General features: G+C 45.0%; 1 protein-coding gene across 1 annotated transcript in view; it reads left to right on the top strand.

Moving 5' to 3' along the window:
* CREB3L2 (cAMP responsive element binding protein 3 like 2) overlaps nucleotides 1-13,629 on the top strand; it is a 128,728-nt gene extending 115,099 nt beyond the window's left edge. Inside the window, exons 9-12 of the mRNA XM_003261390.3 lie at nucleotides 3,014-3,113; nucleotides 3,395-3,521; nucleotides 5,947-6,163; nucleotides 8,030-13,629. Coding sequence (XP_003261438.2) covers nucleotides 3,014-3,113; nucleotides 3,395-3,521; nucleotides 5,947-6,163; nucleotides 8,030-8,105 — 520 coding nt within the window. The 3' untranslated portion in view covers nucleotides 8,106-13,629. The remainder of the gene's footprint in view (nucleotides 1-3,013; nucleotides 3,114-3,394; nucleotides 3,522-5,946; nucleotides 6,164-8,029) is intronic.
* The last annotated feature ends 212 nt before the right edge of the window (nucleotides 13,630-13,841 follow it).

Genomic DNA, 13,841 nt, shown 5'->3' with positions numbered 1-13,841 from the left:
CAAGGGCTCTGGGGCTGGCATTACAGGTGGTAGACAGTCAAATATATGCTATGGCCAGTGAAATCTCACTGTGAGAATGAATGCACACTCAGGAAGTGGCTGTGCAGGAGGAAAAGGCAGCTGTGCTGTTGGGTAGGAAGGGAATTTTCTGGGGAAGTCCTGGGAGAACAGAGAAAAAGTTTCATGAGGAAGGAAAGGCGCTGCATCATAGAACCATTTAGTTGCAAACTTTCTTTAAGTAGGATTTAAAGTCATTATGCTGTTGAGTATTTCTCAGCATTAAGTAAACATACAAAATGCTTTTAAAGAAAATGGTGCTGGGCGCAAGTGGCTCATGCCTTTAATTCCAGCACTTTGGGAGGCAGAGGTGAGAGGATCCTTTGAGCTCAGAAGTTCCAGACGAGCTGGGCAACAAAGTGAGAGACCCTGTCTCTACAAAACATAAAGAAAACTTAGCTGGGCGTGATGACTCACACTTGTATTCCCTCCTAGCTACTCAGGAGGCTGAGGCAGGAGGATTGCTCAAGCCCAGGAGGTTGAGGCTGCAGTGAGCTGTGATCACACCACTGCACTCCAGCCTGTGTGACAGAGCAAGACTTTATCTCCAGAAAAAAAAAAAGAAAAAGAAACAAAAATTGTACCTGAATACATTTAAATATAAACCAGGTCTACACTACATTCAATCATACTTCTATATAACCAGAAACAAACAAAAATGTACGATTAAGTACAAAAAAAGATCTTCACATTAAATAGAACTTAAATTAGTGATATTAACTAATAGAATGAATGATTTCGTGTTGCTTAAATTAAAATCACTATACATGGGGAAAATGTCACGTAGATGGAACTGCATAGAAGTTTTTTTTTTTTTTTTTGAGATAGAGTCTCGCACTGTTGCCTGGGCTGGAGTGCAATGGTGCAATCCCAGCTCACTACAATCTCTGCCTCCTGGGTTCAAGCGATTCTCCTGCCTCAGCCTCCCAAGTAACTGGGATTACAGACGCCCGCCACCGTGCCCAGTTAATTTTTTGTATGTTTAGTAGAGATGGGGGGGGGGTTTCACTATGTTGGCCGGGCTGGTCTCGAACTCCTGACCTCGTGATCTGGCCACCTCAGCCTCCCAAAGTGTTGGGATTACAGGCATGAGCCACCGCGCCTGGCCCACAAAGGAGTTTTGAGTCCAGAAAGCATCTACTCCGTGTGCTGAGGGCTGCTCCAATTCACCCACCACTCCTAGCCATTTAAACTGCTGAAAGCAAAACCATGCTTGTGGCCAACCTGTCCTTAATTTGCTTAAATTGGGAGAACTTGTTTCATTGGTACTAGCTGGGGGCGAAGTGTAAGCCCAGGAAAAATCTGCTTGTGCTTCTAGCACCTGAATGCTATTTGGGGGTAGACTGTGATGAGAAGCAAGTTATCTGTGAAAGCCTACAGCATTCTGTGAACAAATGATTTGATGATGTTTTCCAGTGAACTTATGTGGCTGTCTAACATTGTTACATCACAGCACACATTTTCTGAGAATCCTTGAGACCCAAGAGAAAGCATCTGCTCATAAAATCTTTCCACTTCGCCATATGCACTGGGTTTGGGGGTGGGGGATGAGGATGAGGAGGAGCTTCAACTTTTTACACCACTCACAGGGAACTCTTCCCGGGTGCTCTAACTCAGGAGGGTGTGTTGTCAGATCCTTTTCTACGCCTTGCAGTGTTCAGAATTTGCAAAGAATTTTACCATCTGCTCTTTCTGTGTGCTGATGTCACACAGAGCAGAGTATATAAGACTGTTCTTATCCCTCAAACTTTGCCTTGTAAGGAGAGGCACAGTTGTCCAATTTTAGGGATAAAACGTCTCCTTTTTTTTTTTCTGCTCTTGCTCTCTTGTCTTTTTCCTGGAGAAAGGCTAGAATCTGTTTCAAAGGATGGTTTTAAAGACCTCTGACTCTGGGCGTGAGGGTCCAGTTGAGCAGGCATCTTTGTTCTTTCATATGTTGGCTTCGTTTCTGACTCTGGAGGTGCTGTGAGCCTTTAAGAACCATAGGCTTGAGCTGCAGGTGGCTGTTTGCCTCTCTGCCTTAAACAGAGCCGTTCTTGCTTTTCCTCTCCTTCTTCCTCTCTCTCTCTCCTCTAACCTGCCTGTGAATGCCTGTTACTCTGTGTTGGCATTTCCAGTCACAGCCCCCCACTTCTGGCCACTCCTTCTGTTGTTCTCTACTGGTCATTTTTTATTTTTCCTTCTCTTTGCCTTTGTCCCTTTTTTTATGTTTTTGTCAATGTTTCTCATCTCTTGGTTAAATGAGTTCTTTTAATCAACATTTTCTTAGTCTGTTCAGTTTGCTATAACAAAATGTCATAAACGAGGTCACTTATAAACAATAGAAATTGATCTCTTACAGTTCTGGAGGCTGGGAAGTCCAAGATAAAAGTGTTGGGAGATTCAGTGTTGGGCGAGGGCCTGCTTTCTGGTTCACAGAAAGCAGCTTCTTGCTGTGTCCTCTCATAGTGGAAGGGAAGCACTCTAGTCTTTTCGGCTCCTTATAAGGGCACGAATCCCACCAATGAGGGCTCCATTTATGACTTAATCATCTCCCAAAGGTGCTGCATCCTAATACCGTCACATAGAGGACTGGGTTTCAGCATAGGAATTTAGGAGAGACACAACCATTGTGACTTTAGCTACCATCCAATCAGTGTTCCTTTTCCTTTGTTCTCAATCGCTGAGAAACAAGCCATAGCCTGTCAGGAGTAATGTGGAGGCAGCTACCTCTAACTCAGGGCAGTGCAAGAACAGGACTTGCAAGTGTGAAGGCTGATTCTGAGCCCCAGTGAGCTCTGTGACGATGGTGCTGGGAGGTACTGGTGTTCGTATCTTCTTCCAGAGGAAACTGTCCCTTGGGGCTCTGTTGAAATGCAGGCACAAAGGCACGGCGACCTTCCTGGGTCACATGGAGAGATCAAGAAGCATCTCTTCTCTGTCAGACTCCCCTCACGGCTGTTGTTATCATTGGCAGGACTCTCCTTCAGCAACTCCAGAAGCTTCAGACTTTGGTGATGGGCAAGGTTTCTCGAACCTGCAAGTTAGCCGGCACGCAGACTGGCACCTGCCTCATGGTGAGCTTCCCAGCAGGGTAGCACAGTGACCACCCCTGGCCTGGGCCCTGTCTCCCCTCTCCCTCCGCTTGGCAAGGCCCAGTGCCATGCTGTAGGAGAAACCACGTGGAGGAACTCCATTCTGAGGCTGCTCCTCGGTGAGGCACCCTGGTGATGTGACCCGTGGGTGCAGTCCACTGGCCTGAAGAGGAGAGTCTGTGTCCCTGGGTTTAAAGCTGTGCTGTCCAGAGCCCGGAGTCCACAGCCCCTCATGTTCTCTCTCCCCTCTTTCTCTCCCACAGGTTGTGGTGCTGTGCTTTGCCGTTGCATTCGGCAGCTTCTTTCAAGGCTACGGGCCCTATCCTTCTGCCACCAAGATGGCTCTGCCCAGCCAGCATTCCCTGCAGGAGCCCTACACAGCCTCCGTGGGTAAGACAGCACGTGGCAACTTGGGCAGGGTCTTGTTTGATTTCCCTAGAGCTGGGTTTCTCAGCCTTCCAAAAGGAATCTTCCGTGAAAGTCCAGTGTTTAAAAAGTGGTAAAAGTGGAGCTTCTCCCTTTGAAGAGGCAAGTGGGGGTTCCCCTGGGTTCCCTCATCCACTGGACTGAGGCGTCACTGGGAATTCTCCAGAGCTTGACAGAGCAGAGTTTGCAAACTGCTGTTCTAGACTGCGTTCGCTGATCCATTCTGACATCTAATTTTTGAGTTCTGATAAGGGAGAGGGAAGTAGATGAGGGAAAGAGTCTGTCGCTTTCTGTGCCGTTTTTAGAGAACTGCTGTGTTTCTGCCTTCACTGAGTGGAATTGTATGAGTAATGTAATGTATATAGTAAGGGCTTGTAAAGTGAAATTAAATAAACAGCAAGGTCAGGGCCGGGTGCGGTGGCTCACGCCTGTAACCCCAGCACTTTGGGAGGCCGAGGTGGGCAGATCACGAGGTCAGGAGATTGAGACTATCCTGGCTAACATGATGAAACCCCGTCGCTACTAAAAAATACAAAAAAATTAGCCAGGCGTGGTGGCGGGCACCTGTAGTCCCAGCTACTGGGGAGGCTGAGGCAGGAGAATGGTGTGAACCTGGGAGGTGGAGCTTGCAGTGAGCCGAGATTGCACCACTGCACTCCAGCCTGGACAACAGAGCGAGACTCCATCCAGACAAAAAAAAAAAAAAAAGAATCAGCAAGGTGAGGAGTTCAAGACCAGCCTGGCCAATATGCTGAAACCCCATCTCTACTAAAAATACAAAAATTAGCTGGGCATGGTGGTGCCTGCACCTATAGTCCCAGCTACTTGGGAGGCTGAGGCAGGAGAGTGGCGTGAACCCGGGAGGAGGAGGTTGCGGTGAGCCGAGATTGTGCCACTGCACCCCAGCCTGGGCGACAGAGCAAGACTCCATCTCAAACAAACAAACAAAAAGAATCAGCTTGCCTTCCAAAACCTTATGCCCAAGATCTAGAGAATATGGGGACTCAGGTGTCAGATAAGAAGCGTATGGTGTTCTCACCTAGAAATAAACGGATGGTGAGTAAGGAATGCACACACAAATTCACACCTACACCTATAGGAACGAGCGTGGGGTTAGGCGGTACAGTAGTCCCCCTTTTCTGAGGTTTTGCATTCTAAGGTTTCAGTTACCTGTAGCCAGTGCACATACCTGCAGTTACCTTAAAATAGCTGAATACACTATAATAAGAAACGCTACCTGCAGCCAATAAAAATACCTGCAGTTACCTTAAAATAGCTGAATACGCTATAAGAAACATTACCTGCAGTCAATGAAAATACCTGCAGTTATCTGAAAATAGCTGAGTACACCACCATAAGAAATTTTGAGAGAGGCCACATTCATGTGACTTTTATTAGAAGATATGGTTAGAATTGTTCTATTTTATTATTATTGTTTATTTCTTACTGGGCCTAGTTTCTAAATCAAACTTTATCATAAGTACATATGTATAGGAAAAGGCATATGAACCCTACATGCTATATGCCCATATATAAACCCTATATGGTTTTTCCTATACATATATACCTTATACCATATATATAGGGTTCAGTTCTATCTTCGGTTTCAGCCATCCACTGGGGGTCTTGAAACGTATTCCCCATGGACAAGGGAGGACTACTGTATTGGATTTGGGATAGGGAAAATTTTGCCATTTTGAAACATCTGTGGTCTTCACCAGGCAGGTGTATCTCTGCCAGGTATGACAGAAGTGCTAGCATTCCAATTAAATAATTTCAGTGGCCTGTTGAGAATTTTTCCCCCCAAGGAACTGTCTCTCTAAATTTAATTAGAAGCATAGTTTCTATGTCATGGAAAATTGCTACAGAGCCATCTAGCTGTGTGACTGTCCTATAAAACAAAGGAGATTGTCTCTATCCTTTGATTTATGGCTTTGGCTTTGTGTCTCCTCTTCACTTTCTAAATGAAATGCCCTGCACCTCATCCCCCTGCCAGACCTACTCACTGGGAATGCTGCTTCTTTTATCTGGGTCTGGACGTCTCCAAATATTCCACTCCCATTCTCCATGAATCATTTTCCCTAGATGCTTATGGGTGGTAAGGGGGGGAGTTTTATATTTTCAAAGCAGTGGGGGTGGTAGTTTGCCTTGTGTTTATTTGCTTTTCTATTGTTCTTCCAGCCCTGTATAATTGGTATAATTTTTCAATGCACAAACTCCGAAGCTCTAAAGTCTTTATAGAAAGCCAAATCCTGTTGGCACCCATGGTTCTGGGCAACGAGAACTCACACATTGTCATCTGCTACCAGCGCTGAGCACCTGGAGTGAGGGGATGTGTTGGACCCCTGTGGTCTTTTGCTAACACCTTGTTATTCTGCTCTGTCCTCAGTGAGATCCAGAAACCTGCTGATCTACGAGGAACATTCTCCCCCAGAGGAGCCGTCCAGCCCGGGCTCGGCTGGGGAGCTGGGGGGCTGGGATAGAGGTTCCTCCCTGCTCAGGGTGTCAGGGCTGGAGTCTAGGCCGGATGTGGATCTTCCCCATTTCATTATCTCGAATGAGACCAGCCTGGAGAAGTCAGTGCTTTTGGAGCTGCAGCAGCACCTGTGAGTCATAGAGACACAGAGCCAACTCCTCTAGTGCACTGATGGTGGGTTATGAGTCAGCAACCTGGGATGTGAGGTTGAGACTCTCCATAGGCCTGGTTCAGTCCCTCAGCTCTCTCAGGACCTATTTCCAGGACCTGGGACTGCAGAGAGTCTGTTGCTGGCCAACAGTTGCCCTGAGCAGATATGGGGAAAAAAGCCAGCACGAGCTCCCGTATGTCTGCTGCATTAGCGGGGAGCTGGTGTGGTGGCACCAAGAAGTGGGGGGAGGGATTCAAGCCCTTCCCCCACTGTCTCCATCCTCCCTTCCAAGCCACATGAGTGAATGCACAGCCCAGGAAACCACAGTGTGTTTACTGTGCAAATCCAACTTTGAGACATGTTCTATGGCTTCAACTGGGGAGTAGATATATACTGTGCTATATGTCAATATATGTTTATGATTTATATGTAAATACACGTGTTAATTAAAACCATACATATTATAGTTTTATACTTGTAGATGTATGTTGAGGGGTACGATTTAAGAGGCACTGGGCACGCATTTCCATATTGAAAACAACCTCTGTTTGGCTCCAATTCTACATGAGTTGTTTCTCAGTTTCTGGGAAAAATCCCTTTGTAAACATAAAGGCTTATGCGACTGCAAGGTATTGTTACTGTGATAGGGGAGGTACCTGGGCCTGCATGCATGCTCCTGGTTATGTGTGACATGGTTGGTGATTTAGCTGAACTCTGCTCCTGTGCCTCCCAGAAATGAGGCCATTCCGATGTAAATGGGAAAGATTTTGTTTCAGATTCTTCAGCTTTCATCCCCTAATTCTGCAGGGGAAGGTTTATAATGAAGTACTTTTATGTGTGTACATTATACATACATATTTAACATTTACTAGCACTTACTATTTTAAGCACTTTACAGATGTGAGGCAGGTTGAGTATCCCTTATCTGAAATGCCTGGGACCAGAAGTGTTATAGATTTCCGATTTTGGAATATTTGCGTTATACTTAACAGTTAAGCATCCCTAATCCAAAAATCCAAAATGCTTCAGTGAGCATTTCCTTTGAGCGTCATGTCAATGCTCAAACATTTCTAGATTTTGGAGCATTTTAGATTTTAGATTTTTGGATGAGGACCACTGAAACAGTATCATACAAATCCTTTTAACTGTCCCAGGTGGTAAGGCATCATTATTATTCCCGTCATAGAGAAACTTCCCAATGTAGTCACCGCTGGGATATCTAGAAGACCCAGCTGCCTGCTTACTTGGCTCTGGACAGTTTATCTCCTCTCAGCTAAGCTGTTCAGGGCCCCCTTCAAATCCCATTTGTTCTGTGATGTCTCCTAGATAACAAAGCCTCCTAGCCCTCCTCTGAATGCCTAGAGATTTTCCAGGGTGTTACACAGTTTAATAATGTATTTATTTTCTGTTATGGATTTATTATTATTTCAAATTAGCTCATTGTTAAAAATCTTTATCTGGATTATTAGCTCTTCTAGGCCAAGGATCAGCTCTTATCATTTTATTTTCTCCTTGCCTGAGTTTAGCATAGGGCTAAACATCCTAAGTAAATAGAATAATTTAGTGCATTTCATGACAGATCAATATCAAGCCACCATGATTATCCTTAGTAGGGTTGAGATGCCTTGGGTGTAGATAAAGGTAAGAATGTGGACTAGTGGAGAGGCTGGTAGCAGGGGACTTTGGAAACAGAGAATTGCTACCAGGAGAGAAAAGGACAAGAAACATGCGCAGGCCGTCTCACCAAGTTGCAACCCCTGAATGACTGTATCACGCTACAAAGCATGAGAATTGTAGCTAACAGCTGGTGACTAATACTTCTTTTTCCTTTTAATGCCTTCACAGGGTCAGCACCAAACTGGAGGGGAATGAAACACTAAAAGTTGTAGAACTCGACAGAAGAGTGAACACCACTTTCTAAAGAGGCTGCCTGCACCCCCTGCCTTTCCCTTAACTCTACTTTTACATCCCCAAACCACCTTTGTCATCAGCTTTTCCTCTTTGCCACTGGATCTTCATGAAGACATGGGCAAGCATTAGTGGCTTCAGATGGGAGGCCAGCCTGGGACTTCCCTGCAGTGAGAGAGCATCTCCCCTGGTCCATGTTCCTCCTGTGTGGAAGGGAGCCTGCATCCCTCCCTTCCTTTCTCTTACTGCCATAGGAAATTATTTTAGGGGTTGGAGGTGGGACAAGCAGGCTTGTTTCCACCAATAGTGCCAAAAAGATACTGCCTAATATGCACCTGTGAAGTGTAACCCCCCACTTTGGAGACGAGATGGCTCTTGTTCAGTCAAGACCCCAGACTCTGGCCACAAAAATGCCATGATGCCTGTTGGTATTTGGCAAAGCACTGACCCATGTCCTCCCTTGCTCGCACTGGGGTCTCTGGTGTGAACACCCCGACAGCAGCCCTCCGCCCACTCTGCCCCCTGGGAGCCCTCGCTGGATTGTCTTGTCTCCTGCACCAGCACTGGCAGGCGAGGGCTCTCGTTCATATTCTCAGGCCGCAAGTGCAATGCCTGAGGGGATCAGGCTTTTCTACTCCAGGCAAACCTGCCCCATCTTGTCGCTTTTAGGACCTCCCACAACTTGGTTCCCCACACGTCCATAGTTCTGCCTCCCCGGCTTCTCCTCCCCACTTGTAAATAGTATTTATTAGCTTGCCGAGGCTTCCTGCTAGCAACCACACTGAAGAGATCAATGCCTCCTTTCAAGCTAGCCAAGTTTTCTGCGAGCCTTCAGAGCTAGGAGGGCACCCTAGGCTCTGGGATCCCCTGTCTTTCCAGACAATGTTTTGTTTCCTTTCCTTTGTTTTTTCTTTTAACTGGAATAATTACCATTGAAAAAGAAGTTCCCTTGAGCATGTATGTGTCTGCCTCTAGGATGAGCTCAGAGCGAGAGATGGCACAATGCCTCACTCAGGCCCGGGGCTCCCTGGCCACAAGCTTTTTCTATCCTGTTTTCATGACAGAAAAGGGAAGCCCTGTTCCTGACAACAGACATTTCAGACAACCTTGCTGGCTTTCCACACCTGCCTGGCCCCCTCCTCCCTCCACACTTCCACTTTGTCCTCCTCGTCCTCTGCCTCAACAAAGCTCAGTGGGGTAGGTGACATTTGTGTATCCACATTCTCACCTTTGATAGTCAGGTTTGGCTACTTTGCAGCTCGCCCAAAGAGATACAACCTAACCCCCAACCTACTTTTAGTTTTTTAGTTTTTTTTTTTTATGGTTAAAAGTAACTTTTGTAGTTTAAAAAAATCTTTCCTCTTTCATATAAATAAGAAGTGGAAATTGCCTTTTTATTGTGTAATGTAGAAAACCCTCAAGTGTTTTTTCCGAGCTTGGGAAAGATTTTGTGTAGGAAATATGCATAGAGTTTGTATTTTATTTTTATTAGCAGCTGAAATGCTTTTGGTTTTGGCTTCTGTCTCTCTCTCTCTCTCTCTCTATTTCTCTCTCTCTGTCTGTCTCTCCTTCTCTCTCCCCCCCCCACCCCCACACACATCATCTGCATTGTTATTGGAGCCTGTACTTAGAGGGATTAAGCCCACACCCTGGCTTCCATTCCATATCAGGTACAGGATTGGATGTTATTAACATTTGTCGTCATACCTCATAAGCCGGTCCCTGCCTTGTCTGTCTAGGCCCATTTGGGGCTCCCTGTGAGTGATTCCCCTCTCTTTGCTATGCTGGAGACGGTTCCAGCCTGGAAAGCGGCCAAGTTCATCTTCTCACTGTGAGTGGAAGCTGGATCCGGCCCCCGTAGTCCTGGCAGCCCTGTTGTCTGGAGGGTTCTTGTTGTCCCTCACATTAGCCAGGGCGGAGACTGTCTGGGCTGTGCAGGAGGAGGGTTGCTAGCAGGTTCTGCTTCTGCTTCCCTCTGCTCCACTGTCTGCAGCCCAGATCCTGTTGGGCCTGGCTGGTGTCTGGTAACCATGGGCCTCCACTGACCCATCCCTCTCTTTTAAACTGTCAGGTCATTATCAGGCATAGGCAGCCTGTAGGGCCCAAAGAAGGCAAAAAGATAAGATTTACTCAAGTAGCATTTGGGCAATGAGGAAGGAAAGGTTTCAAATTTAAGGGCAGAAGTGAGAGAATGAGCCAGCCCATGTACCTGCTGCAACTGAACCAGACTGGGTTTTCAAGGCTCCCAAATGTAGAGTAGAAAACGTGCTCTTCTAAATGAGGAGGGAGAAGATAAAGGAAACTTCTAGCCCCTGTCCTTAGTGCTTTGAGGATTTTATTTTCTCCCTTACTACCCTTGCTTGACATCACTCTCTCTAGACCTCCAAACAGCAGGACTCTTTCTCTGGGAAACTGTCCTTCCAAAACGGAATCTATGTAGAAAATGGGACATTAGGTAGAGAGCTCAGATGGCCCTTTTAAGGGGGCTCCAAGAACCAACATCACTGCTCTTTTAGATAAACCTCTGCCCTCCACTCCTTGCGTGAGTGGGTTAAAGGAACTAACAGTTGTCCCTTTAGGAGGACAAAATGGGGTCAAGAGGACACAGAAGAGTTGTATAGCACTAGATTGGTTCCAAATAATTAATGGATGTGTGTGCACATTTTCTGTTCAGGGATTAAGACCAGAATATCAGTGGATTTGTTTTCCCCACCAAGTGGCCTCTTAGACTAGTCATTAACTTATGGTTAGCTCTAAAGATTTCAAATAATGGCAGACATTGTCTTCTGAATGTAAATTTTGAGAAATATGAGTCTGTCAGAGCGGCCGTAAGCCATAAAGAGTCAATCTCTTAATTATATTTTTCATCATGTAAACAGGTTTCCCATTTCCCTTTCTTAGATTGCACCAGTGAAGGAGATGTTTCGCAAAGATTCAGAGAACTAATTTTTCACTGGATAAGACCTGAGTAACCCAGACCCCCCACTGTGGTTCTTTTCACAGCTCTCGACTTTGCACTTAAAAAGGGATATTGTAAATGAAAGGCTGCACTGCCAGTTTTAAGAAAGAATTTCTGTGAAGTGTGAGGACTCTGGAGTCTAGCTCACATAAAGAGAGTGTTATATAAAAATCCGACAGCTGAACTAGGTTGCTCTTTTTTGGCAGGGAGTGGGGATGAGATTTGACACCAATATGGGCAAAATTAGATAACCTTTTGGTTAATATAAATGATTTTGATTTGGAGGCCTAATTTGTAGATTGTGAAAGCGGCTTTTAGTTCAACTTATTCACAGACCCCTTACAATTACCATGTTTTTTTTTTTTTCTTCCTAAATCTCTCGGTTCAGCTTGTGACTCTTACGTGCCCATAAAGTTGGGATGTTGAATTGGCTCTTCTTTGTTCTGGCAGTGAGTCAGTATCCAGCATTTTTCGTAAGTGTTTTATTAAAATTGTTCTCCAGCATTTTGTGGCTCCTCCCTCCCATGTCCTCAGACCCAGCCAAAGCGTAGAGGCAGAATCAGAGGCCTCTCCAGGCCAGCTCCTCTGCACACATGTCATACGAGGTGTGAATTTGAGCACAGTCCAGAAATGGAGACATCCCACCCCCAGTTGAATTATGGCACATTCATGCCGACCGTGCCAACACGGAGAGGGCAGAGATGCACTAGAAGACCTTCATCCTCCCTGTCGTCTGCCCCAAGTCACTACAGTTGGTTCTGTTGAAGCCAGTCTTTAAGAAACCTGGATTAAAGACACCAGCACTTCTGCTTGCTGGGCTGGCTGGACCTGCGAAGCCATGGGCAGGTAGTGCCTCTTGAGAGTCATTTTATTTGGCCACCTTCAGCTGAGACTATCCATAGACACATGCTGGGATAGGCCCTGCTGGGAGGGCAGTTACAGGAGAGTAGGTGGTGGTGACGTGAGGGCTGTGAAGGATCTGGAGACAAGACTTAGATGTTTTATTCGTTCACTCATTCATTCAGTTACTCCTAAGACTTTTCAGTTTCATAAGGAAGAGTGTTGCCTGAGGCCCTAGGGAATATTGGGGAATAGAAGGGATTGAGGAAACATTAATAGTAGTTATTCAAAAGACCCAAATGCTTATACTTCTTTCTCCCTTCTTTCTCTGACACACACACACACACACACACACACACACACACACACACACACACATTCCTCCCTTACATGCTCATTTGTGCCTTAAATGTGCCTTATATATAAATTCAGGATGACTGAGGAATCCCTCGTCAGTGGGAGATTTTGTATATATTCTTTTATTATTAGATTGAGGTGGATGTGGGGGACAGAATTTTTTTTCTAAAGGCTCAAAAGTGGTTTCCTAAAAGCCACTATCAGATTTGCACATCAGGAGAAAAGAAATAGGGTTACGTCCATTAGGAAGATCCCAGTTTGCAGGAGTGCAATCACATCAAAAAAACAACCAGCCAGGATTAAAGGTATTATAAATCCTCATAGCAGAACATTTCTCAGTGCAAAGGAAACTGGCCCATTTGAAGATTAATGTTCCATGCCTTTGTGGTCAAAGGGTCAGCACTTACCACAGGAAAAAACTAGGTGTTGTTTTGTTTTGTTATTTTGGACAACATAAAATTCAGGAATGTGTTATTTAGCCTTGGTTTCTAGAAGGAAGGGGAATAATATTTCTTGAGCATTTACTAGGGTGTTGGGTGCTGTGCTAAGTAAGTTTTAAGTCTTTCAGTTTTATAGATACAGAAAACAAGGGTGACTCTTTACCACAGGATGAATAAAGAAATAAGTAATATGGGAAATGCAACAATTTCTGGACTAGCTGAGCCGATTCCTTCCCGTGAGCACACTGTAAGCTTTCAAGTTCTCTGGGCAGGAATTACAGCACCTGTCCCCTGCAATGGCCCTGCTGTGCGATGCTCATCGCTTCCCTTCGGGCTGGAGCAGTCCCCCAGGTGTCCATCTCCTATCTTTTTGTTCCAATCTTCTGTGAGTTCCAGCTAGCAGGCTTTACATCTGGGGAAAGGAAAACCAGGGGTTTTAGCTCTGTTCTCTGCTCCCATCCTTTGCTCACCAGCTGAGTGAGAACATGAACTTTTTGCACCATGTACCCATGGCTTACACTACTTAGAAAATCGCCTTTTCAGATAAAACACTTTATGAGTTCATAGAGAACACCAGCACTCTTTGACAAAACTGTGAGTGACCCTTTTTAAACAATGCTGAGCAGACCCTGGGCTATAATCAACGGTGAGCTTCAATGTCTATGCTGACAGTTAGGTTTTGCTCTCTTTTATAACAGGTTACGTAGACCAGCAGTGTTTAAATCTAAATACGTTGTGAGTCTGTCATCTGTTCTATCGCGTTTTTTAAATGACTTTTTATTCTTCATCATAGCTAAGTAAATACCAAAAAAAAAAAAAAAAAAAAAAAAAAAAAAAGCTTTGTAGGACACTTGTACTTAGTTTGGGAAAAAAAAAAATTGAAATTGTTATGCTTTTGTATTTCCATTTCTTGCAAATAAATATTTTTTCTTAAATAGTAAGATGTTGACCAGTCTTTACAATCTTGGTACTAATTTGAAAAGCATGTTGTTTTTTTATGAGCATGGGTTTGTGTATGTGTGCCGAACCATTCTTTCCTGGATATCTACTTGGCCTGAAAGAAGAGCCTCAAACCAGCAATCGGTATGTTATATAGGACTGAATCTAAGCCTTAGTTGGAGGAATATTGAGAATGTAATTGTTTTTTCAGGCA

The sequence above is a fragment of the Nomascus leucogenys genome, chromosome 13, assembly GCF_006542625.1.
Source record: "Nomascus leucogenys isolate Asia chromosome 13, Asia_NLE_v1, whole genome shotgun sequence".
NCBI lineage: Eukaryota > Metazoa > Chordata > Mammalia > Primates > Hylobatidae > Nomascus > Nomascus leucogenys.
Note: the sequence above shows the minus strand (reverse complement) of the source record. Positions and strands in the feature narration are given on the sequence as shown.